At 42.0% G+C, this 11,147-nt stretch overlaps 1 protein-coding gene across 1 annotated transcript; it reads left to right on the top strand.

Moving 5' to 3' along the window:
• Positions 1-626: 626 nt before the first annotated feature.
• rhoab (ras homolog gene family, member Ab) lies at positions 627-9,209 on the top strand. The gene is made up of 5 exons (XM_086214280.1): positions 627-879; positions 5,486-5,643; positions 7,025-7,145; positions 8,657-8,787; positions 8,953-9,209. The coding sequence occupies exons 2-5, from the start codon at positions 5,488-5,490 to the stop codon at positions 9,124-9,126; spliced, it is 582 nt and encodes a 193-aa protein (XP_086070406.1). The 5' UTR covers positions 627-879; positions 5,486-5,487; the 3' UTR covers positions 9,127-9,209.
• Positions 9,210-11,147: the final 1,938 nt, after the last annotated feature.

Genomic DNA, 11,147 nt, shown 5'->3' with positions numbered 1-11,147 from the left:
GCTCAGGAGAATAAAATAGACTCGAGACCATTTACATCCCCACAGCAACCTGTTATTCATTCTGCTTTCATTACTGCAAATGCAATATATGCAGTATAATGTATGAAGTAGTTGTGTACATTAGATAGCTGGTAAAAAAACAAAAAAAAACAAAACACTGATGGAATTATTTTTGATGGAAATATTAGACAGTACTCTAAGTTGTCTAAAGTGGGGCCCGGGGGTAAAATTTGGCCCATCACAATATTCATTTTGGCCTGCATTTTTATTTGTGCTTTTTGTTGTTGTTAATTTCCGTCAGAGTGACACGGCGTAGGGGGTAGAATTTATTTATCTATTTTAATGAAGAGGTATGAGTGGTTCATACACACAACGCATGTTAACAACACAATAGAATGTTTTGCTTTTGGCCCAAAAACGAAAAAAAAGTTTGGGCACCTCTGCTCTGATAGGATACTTCCGTAATTAAGTTACAACCCAAAACCTACATAATAATTAGCGTATTTTTTATGCAAATTCATTTGTGCTCAAATCAAACGGCAGTACATCGCATTCAGCGCTGGCAACGTCACGTCTGAACATCCGAGTAACTGCCCGGCTGTTACAAGATTTCCATGACAGCCGACTGTTGATTAGACATCTCGCAGTGCTCGCTCGCACCGCGGCCGTCGTGCCCGCGCAGGTGTGGCTCTCAAGCTCGTGCCCGCCAACCCCCCCTCTTTCGCCCAGCTACACTCTACAAACCCTAGCGGCGCGCGCCCGTTAAGCAACGCATTGTACGACTGTGAGGAGAGGAAGCAGAGCGACGCGACTGGTCGGCGAAGCAACTCTTCACCGCGAACACACAGAAAACCCGACCGCTTGCCAAGTAAACTACAGGTAAATTACTTTCCGGTTCATCAAGCTGTTAGGAAGTGTTTTTATATTTAGCAACGGCCAGTTTTTTTAAGCGTACTGGGGCAATTTTTAAAGTTATCCGGGGCTTGAAGAGGCCGTGGTGCTAACGAGGATAGCTAAGTTAGCTTTCCCCTAACCGACCTCAACTTCTATGTCGCTTCCGCACTCGCCAGACAGTTGAACCGAGAGGAAAGCTGCTCTATCAGGGATGTTTGAACTACCGTGACCGTAACACAACGCCCGGACCATCGGGGTCTGTTTATAAACTATGTAAACTTAAGTAGGGCTCGTAAATTAGAAGGTAAAGATTGGCCTAGATTGGCGAAGCAGCCGCAGCCAAACAATGAGGCTCCTTTCGCGACTTGTCTCGGCTGACTAGCGGCTCAGCGTCATCCAGCGTCCAGTCTACCGAGGCTGGATGACCGGTAACACGTGAAACTCTGAGCCGGTTGCCAAGTTAACGACCAGTGGGTTTTCATACATTACTTAACTACTATATTCCGGCGTTTTGTACCCGTTTTAATCTCGTTAGCGAAAACAAATGAAATTCTACTTGTTAGGTTATTGTGACGATGTTTTGCTCTTTTTTCCCCTTGTAATGCATTTTCTTAGAATAAGTCTGTTGTGTATTGTACGTGTTTTTCGCCTGGTGTTTGGTATGAGTTGGGGCCACCCACCCATTCTTCCACTGCGGACACACTAGCCATCTGTTGCCTGTGTGATGACGCCATCTTTCTGGTGACCCACCCAGTGGCAGACTGTTTTAAAAACAGTGTTTGACTGGGAGCTCTCACGGGAAAGACACACAACTTTTTTTTTTCCTGCTCGGTATGGTGGTTTTTGGTTTTTGATTTGTGACAGGTCAGCATGTTGTTGCGTTCATATTATGGTCAGTCTTAACCATGGACGTGATATGGTCTTGGAGGTGCATAAATTACGTAGGCGCATAATAGTTTACGTGCCTGTTACACCAGCAGTATTACTTCTTGTTCTTTCAGCCCTGACCTAGATTTGTAAAATTGGTCTCCTCATTGTAAAGTGCTGTGTGTCATAGCACATCATGACAGTAATAATAATCATAATAATCACATTATCTGTTAGATTAGAGCTTTGAAGCACAGTTTTCCCATATTTAACATATTACACTCACTTGAGGTGGTATTGAAAAGTATGGGCTCTTCAAGCCTATTTCAAGGAAGATAAGATTCAGTTCAGCGCTTCATATGTGCATTTTCAAGCTGCTACCTAAACCTGAGTGAAAAAAAAAAATCAGATACATGGGTGGGGGTTTCACGCTTGTAGAAAAATGTAAGCACTGATTACAGATAAATACCATAGAAACAGCTTCAAATAATTAATGATGATGTGCTTCAGTCACTTGACGGTCAAGGCATGTGGTCATCAGGACTGATACCTAAACTCTTCCAAGAGGACATAGCACCAGTATTATTAATTTAAAACTGTCGGTTTCCTTTTTTCATCACTAAGTTTTCTGTCCATCTTGATTTGTTTTCCTCCATTTGTATCCCTGTACGTTTCAGATTTGACTGGCACTCTTCTACAGTGGTAGATGGGAGAATCAGCAAGCCTCCTCGTGTTTATCCTCCTAATATTTGTTCAACTGCAGTATACTGAAACAAGCATAATAATTATTCTCTGGTCAAAATTCATGATGAAAAGCCAACTCATGTTAAAAGACACTTAAATATAGCTGATACAATTCCTCCAATGGCTATGATTTCTGCCAGAGAGACAGTGTATCAAATCAGATTAGTTCAGTTTTGAGTGAGCATCAATTTATACTCCGTAAATTCCTATTTAGCAGCACCGGATGACAGGTTCATTTAACCTACAGCAGTGGGTGCCAGCTGAAATACTGCCACCTGAGGATGTCGTTAATTAGTGTATTTTGCCGACCTCACACTTTGTCATTCTCTCGTATAATTTTTCATTTGCTTATGCAGCGGGCTGCTTGGATGCCCTGCTGTGGCACTGCAGCAGGTGTGGGGTGGCCAAAACACCATGGAGCACATGAAAGAACCTCTTATCCATGGGGTTCATCTTTTACTGATGCAAAACCTCAAACATGTTCATGGAGCTCTCTCAATGTGGAAGCCGTAGAGCACACTACAGCTACTGTTCAAGCTCCCAAGGCAGACAAGGGGTTAAGCTGGCTGTATATTTCAGGGACTTGCACGCTGTCACCCTTGAAGCAGTTAAGTGAAGTCACAGCCTCCTCTCCATTGTTACAGAGGAAGATGACAGTGACGGATCAATAGCTAATTTTGTTAAAGGCCCAATTTGTAAATGTGGTCAAATGATCATAATAGAGCAGGGATCTTTTCCCATATGTGCATATAGAGAGAGACACTGAGTGGTTGGTGGACATCATTTTGCTAGTTACATGTCAGAAGACGTTTTCCACTGGAAGTTAGCATGTTTCCCACACCACATAACAGGGGAATGTAATTGAAATTGTATATACAGCTTGTGACGTAAGACTAAATCTACTGTTGTGCTGTACATAGTATGTGGGAATAATGCGCATATAAGGGTTTTTATCAGTGGGCCCCAGCCTCTGTCAATATTGTTTCACTTCATTCTTTCATTGCGACTTAAAAAACAGTTATTTTGATGAAAATCTTCAAGATTAAAACTTAAGGGTGGGGGGGGGGGTGTCATTTGAAAACAGGTCATGGTTTCAGTTTTAAGGGTTTACCTTGTGACTCAAAATTCACAGAAAGCTGGAAATGTGTTCCAGTTTTTTCCCTGTCAAATTGTGTTCCCTAATGTCGTTTCTCTAAAAAAAAAAAAAAGACCTAGAAAGAGAAGTTCCCCGTGATTATTAGTTTTGACAGTGGTGTTGATTTGAAGTGTACAGTAGTTGAAAATATTGTGGAAGTGGTATGCACAGCTTTTCCTCTGAAACATGTCAGCTCTTATAAAGGCTCAGACACAACATCCTCTGCTGCTAATGGGGACTTTCCTGTCGTGTTTTCCTTTTTATACTGTCATTGTTACCCCCCACCCCCATGTGTTTTGTCTGGTTTATCTTGAGTGTTTTCCTGTTTCTGTTAACATGAAACAGGTTTGCATAATTTGCACATTTTTAAGGGCATTGTTTTTCATTGGCTATGCATAACAAGTCTCAGTTCTCTTGTTAACTTTCATTCTGAAGAAACAAAGTACTAGCTTTAGTGACTTGCTTATGGGCACATAGGTGGTATTTATTGAAAGGAGGGCACATATAGCCTATCTACCCCCTGGCCAGTGAAACGATTCAAGCATTGACCATACACCCACCTCCAGGCTACGGCTGCCCCCGTTTTTGTCTTTTCTGTTCCTCAAGTCATGGAGGGAATGGTCTAATACTTTTTGACACCACTGTCCTACTTTGAGTACTCCACCATTTATAGGATGCTTGGAGCACGTTGTAGTGCTTTGGTGCATTTCAGGGTCAGAAATTAATGGGGCTCAGGACAAAACGACTCTGAAACTGAAAATTGGTTTTATCCAGATGCAATAAATGACTAAAAGTAAAATCTGTAATTTGATTTGTGTAAAGTCTCATAGCTGAAGGGACCGGAACTGGTAACTCACGGGTGCGTGAGATTGTTCAACAGGCATAAAATTACATAGGTTTTTTTTTTTTTTTTTAAACTGCCCTGCCCATCTTCGTGGTTTTAAATGATTATTAATTTGTCTAAATTTAGGAGTTGTATTTGAGATACAAGTGTTGATACACGTGTTCTACTTCGTAAGAAGTTGAGTGCATGACGAAAGTTAAAGCAGTTATCGCATTGTATTCATCAAACACATGATTCGATACTGCTTCTAATAACAAGCTTTACTGCGAGTGAATATGCAGGATTGTAAGACATTAAAATGGAAATAATACTCTATTTTGAAAAGAAAAAAAAACAATATAAAATAGGAATCTGGAACAAACTGCAACAAATTAAAAATATGCAACTGTAACCTGGTTCACACAGTGACCTTCCACAAATCAACGCAAAATATGTTATTTGACAGCTGACGGTCTCAGCAAACCCACAAATGCCACAAAACCTGCATGCAAAAGATGTTTTCAGTTTCAGTATGGCCTACAGTCATGCTCCCTCTTGTTTTCAGGAGTCTTTAAAACAGTGATATTGACAATTGAACAGTTTGTTCCAATTCAGTTGAAATCCTTCAAACTTCACCCTCTCAGTGCGCCTGTGTTCCTCTGTTTCTCAAGAACTTCCCTAATCTCAGTTAGGAGATTGTCACAAGAAAAATTACTGCAACCGTAGGTTAATTTTACTTCCTGCTAGCTAACATACCTTGCGACAGTGCCTAATGGCACTGGTGTGAAATTTCATAATAAAGGCATTCATCTTGTACAAAGACTACTATTTAATTTCTGCTTTGGTTCTATTTTAATGCCTCTGCACTGGAGTTATTATAGGTTTTCTATACATCAATCCATCTGTCATTACAGTACTCATGAACACAAACTTTAGGAATGCCTAGAGGGAATATCTTTAGATCTGTTGTAATGGCTTCACTTAAGATTCAATTGAATGCAATGTGTTTCCTCCCCCTCTAGGGATGGCAGCCATCCGTAAGAAGCTGGTGATAGTGGGGGATGGAGCTTGTGGGAAGACCTGCCTTCTGATAGTCTTTAGCAAGGACCAGTTCCCTGAGGTCTATGTCCCCACTGTGTTTGAGAACTACGTGGCTGACATAGAAGTGGATGGCAAACAGGTAAGAGACTTGCATTGGTTTTGTGTCACTATCAGCCATTCCTGGTAAATGTCATGAGTGGTGCCTCATGGTCAAGTCAGGATAGCGGGATTGATCCAAAGCTGTTGTAGCACCAGGTTATACATCTGCTTGTCACAAATGAATATCATTTAATGATTCTGGCCTTCGTGTTATATAATCAGAAAAAATCCATTGTGTACGGTTCACATTTTATCGTGACCCAGCATTGTTTCCTGTATGCTGGTATCATGGTTCGTTTTGTTTCCAGGGTGCTTACTCATGCCAGGTGTTCATAAAGCTGTACTTTTCCATTAAACATCAAAACTGCAGCTATCATTTCACAAGTGTGACTCCATAGATTGACTCAGTTGAGTCAAAGTTCTTCACATTCATTGTTCAAACAACTTGGTGTCGGTGTTTTTTACATTAGTTTTACACAGATTCACTCTGAACAACACTCTTCAAATGAGGGTTAGCATTGTATTTAGTATCTGCATAAATCCAGCGTCATTCCCAAACTACAGTTCCAGCTTTATAATGTGTGCTGCTCCCACCATAACTCGCCACACACAAACCCACATGTCCTGATCTCATTCTCTCTACTGGATCATTGATTTTTTTAACCCTCAGTGCTGCATAGGAACTCTAGCTACAAGTGTTACCCTTTTTCCAAATGACTTAATCTAGTTTTCTTTCCCTGTTTAGCTTTTTACCCTGCTTGGAGAGCTTAAGTGTTTATGTGCAACGTAGGCATGCCTTAATAGTGATTTTCTTTTGAAATTCACACTTAACAACAATGAAAAGAAGTCTGTGTTCACTAGAATAAGTACATCAGCAGAAGCACCAAAAACATAGAGTATAATCAAACTCAAATGTGAACTTTATGATAAAATTGATTGATTTATTTATTTTTGGCTAATAACTGCCAGATACACTTAACAAGTGTTCAAAGCTTCAGCAGTCGGCCCAACTGTATGGCCTAAAATTTAAATAGCACAACAATTTGAAGCACTGAAGAATAAAACTGTATTTGTTTTTTTTATTGTCGATGGTCAGACAGCCATTACTGAACCAATAGCTGTATCTAAAAGAACATACTTCTCATAAAACACTGGGGTCAATTCACTGTGGACCAATCCAGGAAAATGGGAGTAAAAAGACAAGACTTTTTCTCAAGTGACATCCATCTTAAAAAAAATACCTTTCCATGAAATTCAATAAACTCAAGCTGTTGTGGTAGTTTGTATATTCTCTTTATTCATGTATATCTCTTTCATGTTGGGTGAATTATCTTCAACATAAAGTTGTACTGGTTATGCTCTCTGTGCTGCCTCTTCGTGCTTCCTGCCCACTTCCATTGTGTTTGTGTGTGTGTGTTAAGGTGGAGCTGGCACTGTGGGACACAGCCGGTCAGGAGGACTATGACAGGCTCAGACCCCTCTCTTATCCAGACACTGACGTCATCCTCATGTGCTTCTCCATAGACAGCCCTGACAGCTTGGGTGAGTACAAACCACAGACACACACTCAACACACTCGGGCACACCTAAATTCATGCATGATGAAAACTCCCCCTCCTAATCCCAACCCCCTATCTTTCCATTTTGATAAGAACTTGTGTCTGTGGTTTGTAGATTCTGTGTTCCTCCTGATGTTGGTTTGAATGCCATTTGCAGAAGAACACCACACACACACACACACACACACACACACACAGGGAGACAAATCATTTGTCATGTCATGGCCAGGAGCCATGTTGTAAAACTACAAGAAACGCATTTTCTCTCATATGGATTATGAACAGCTCCTTTCTGGCCATACGGAAATGGCTTCTCATAAAATATGGTGATAAAGCTGCACATCATTAAAATGCCACACATGAATTGAACAAGATTAAATGAGAGGAAAATATCAGTTACATTTGTCATAAAACAAAGGCTTATTATAGCAAAGCAATCCTTTACAACAAATTCACATGACCATTCTTCAGACTCCACATTCCTGTTCACCGGTGTTTTTGCTGACCAGGGACGATTGGTTTTTCTTTTTTTATGCTTGGCGAAGATATGGAAGCATTTCTTTGTTGTTTTTGTGTTGAGAGGACCGATGATCTACATCTCTGTAATTATAATTGCCGCGTTGCAAAATGTCTTTTTTGAAGAGGACCGCTGTCTTTTTCCAGTTGTTGTGACTCATAGTACCATTTTTAAGATGATGTCCACTGAATCATTTTTGTTTTTAGTTCAAATAAGACATGAACAGATGCACCATCTTACTGACAGAAGCAAGACAAACACCGATTTAATAGCTCCATCAGTGGTTCCTTTATTCAGCTGGTTGATAGATGGGTTATCTGGTTTCTATTGGAATTTTTAGAATGTTGTAAAGATGGATCACTTCTGGTGTAATAGGTCTTTCAGTGCGCTTTGGTCTGATAACCATAATCATTTTCAGACGGGCCCATGTGATCAGGGTTCAACCTTAATGTTCAAGTCAGACTGGATTTGTAAATTCGTTCACTTTTGTGTTTCATGAACAGTCCTTGATTTTCAAAGCCAAATTTCTTTTCCTGAAGTCAGCAATAACCTGTACCATAGAACGGCTTGGGCAAGAGTGATTGTGATTGAGTTTTTTTTCAAAGTGAAGGATGACTTCTACCATGACATTGACCGCTCCAGTTAAAACTTAGATGTAACTTCAAACTTTGTGTGCATTGCGAGCTGCAACTTTCCATGTATCTAGCTCACTTTGTGTATTACTACAGAGTTGGCAGGTGGATAACTTACAATATCGGCACAAAGCACATGCTACAGTTGGATCCCACACGATTTTTTTGTAGCGAATCCAAGTGTAACAATCCCACTGTTTAGCCCTGACAGTAAAATGAAGGTGTGTGTGTGTGTGTTTGTGTGTGTGTGTGTGTGTGTGTGTGTGTGTGTGTGTGTGTGTGTGTGTGTGTGTCCATTGGTTTCACTGAATCTGTTCTTTGGCTTGCTGTTGTCTCTCCACACAGAAAACATTCCAGAGAAGTGGACCCCCGAAGTGAAACACTTCTGCCCCAATGTTCCCATCATCCTGGTAGGAAACAAGAAAGATCTGCGCAACGATGAGCACACACGCAGAGAGCTGGCCAAGATGAAGCAGGTATGTGTCCACTTACTGCTGCATGGAGAGCCAATAAGAGATTGTGAGAGGCTGGTATCAATAGTGTGGGACATGAGTGTCAGTGCTGTTTGAATTTGCAAAATGGTGAATCCAAAAATTGATACTGTTGACATCATCATCAAAGTTTCTCTCTGTATACAACAGGAGCCAGTGAAGTCAGAGGAGGGCAGGGAGATGGCTGGCCGGATCGCAGCGTTTGGTTACATGGAGTGCTCTGCTAAGACCAAGGATGGTGTCAGAGAGGTGTTTGAGATGGCCACCAGGGCGGCACTGCAGGCCCGCCGCGGAAAGAAGAGCAATAAATGTGTACTGCTGTAATATGGCAGATCTATTTGGACTGTTTCTACCCCAGGCTACTGTACCCGGGGCTATGGCGCGGGAGGGGCGGAGGGATTACTAGATGGGTGAGGGAGGGGAGGGAAGGGAAAGAAAAGACTGCAGTAAACGACTACCGCTGTAAAATGGCCGTTTGTTGGACTGATTTTACCCTGCGACTTGGACATGAGAAGCTTTGATGGAGAGGAATTGGGTGGGGGCGGGAGGATGGATGGAGGGAGCGCAGCATGGTAAAGCAACAGGGCTGTAAAGCATCGGGCTCTCCACCTCTGAGTTGACAAGCCAGATGCTGGGTCACGCCACTTCCACTGATGGAGATCATTTGCCGATTTTTATCTGATCTTAAAATCTGATCGAAGAAAAGAAACCATAAAGTAATGCTTCCTGTCCAGAGGCCTTAGAGAGGGGCCCTCAGTCGGCACCACCATTAACAGTCACCACAGGATTTTGAATCCCCCGGGTACTCCTACCTGGAACCAAGGCTGTAGAGGGCAACAGTTGAGAATATGAAGTGTCGTATATAGATGACACTGTACAGACCAGACCAGCCTCAGTGTGGTTGACTATGTCCTGTAGCTACTTTGGCAGATTAGAAACATCCTCGGTGTTACTTCCACAGTCATTGAAGTGCTCACCACATTGGTGCTTAAGACTGTTGTGGAATAAAAAATAATTTGTTGTCAATGCTGCAAAGATAAATATATATATATACACACACACACATTTAGGTTTGTCCTGACAGGTCAGTTGTTGTAGTATAAAGGAGATGACGTGGTGTTGCACTCTGTGACAGACGTATTGAGCTCTACTCCTGAGGTGTGACCATATTCAGTCCTCCAGGAGTTGATGCTCTGCAATCTTCAGGCCAACTATGCACTGCATGAAAGAAGACGCCGTCTTCAGAGGGGCCCGCCTGTCACTGCGTTGAGGTTTCTTGCCGTCTCTGCGTTGTGGAGGGCAGAGAAGCATGTTGGAGTGAATCTTAAGTGCTGATGGCTTGTTAGGACCTGAATATATTCATCCATTTAAAAGGAAAAAAAAAATCTCAAGACTGAATCAGTGGAAGTGGCGAATGAATCCAACAAGATGACGTAGCCTTGCGCCCTGCTTTGTACATCCAGCCCACCCACTCATGGCTTGCCCCCCCATCCCTTCCACACAGCTGACTGCTGGTGCTCATCTTCCCCTGGATCCAGACCAGGACCAAGAACACGGAGAGGAGTGTCTTGTGTTTACATGCACACCACTGAGCTCTGTATTTGAGAGGAACACCTTTTTTTTTTTGTATGTAGGCATGTGTGAAATGTAACCAGAAAAGGTGCCTGGGCTCTACCATGTTATCCACCATAATTAGGCAGGTTGGCCTTGTGCTGGCAACTGGTCACGCTGGCCCCAGCCACCAGATAAGGACACCTGAGGCGGAACCTTTTGTTTTTACCCAGAATACTGTGCATGTAAACCCCAAAGCTGTCAGGATTGATTTGGGGCCACAGCATCAACGATCAGGATGATAATTTACTATCGGATCCATTTTGTTTCCATCGGAGCTCTGAATATCGAATCTGTCAGGGTTTTTATTTCTTAACAGGAGAGGTGGCTGCCCGCCCTCCCTGACTGTTTGAGCGTTTTACTGCCAGATCCTGTCGCTCATAGTGTTGAACCCTCCTGTTCTTCTTCCTGGCCTCCAGGGAGGAGCCTGTTCCAGAAACCTAGTCTTGTGTTCTTTGTTTTTACACTTTATTTCCTGCTTTTTAAATGGTCATAAATATGTTTATCAGTATTTAAAAAAAAAAAAGGAGGTGAGAGACAAGGGGGACTGCTAATGTTGCTTAAGTTTAATCTTCTTTCGTGCTTTACCTGATTTTTTTTTTTTTTTTTTTTTTTTTTTGGATGATTTAAAATTGGTTGTTAAGAGCCGTCAATCATCCCTGCCCAATGCTGTTGTTAGGCAGTCAGGAGAAAGGCTGGCCTCTCGGCTGCCTGTCTAGAGCCTAGCTAGGACC

The sequence above is a fragment of the Aulostomus chinensis genome, chromosome 9, assembly GCF_037954235.1.
Source record: "Aulostomus chinensis isolate RoL2024-O1b breed Wild chromosome 9, RoL_Achi_v1.0, whole genome shotgun sequence".
NCBI classification, from domain to species: domain Eukaryota; kingdom Metazoa; phylum Chordata; class Actinopteri; order Syngnathiformes; family Aulostomidae; genus Aulostomus; species Aulostomus chinensis.
This window is presented reverse-complemented; position numbering and strand designations above follow the sequence as displayed.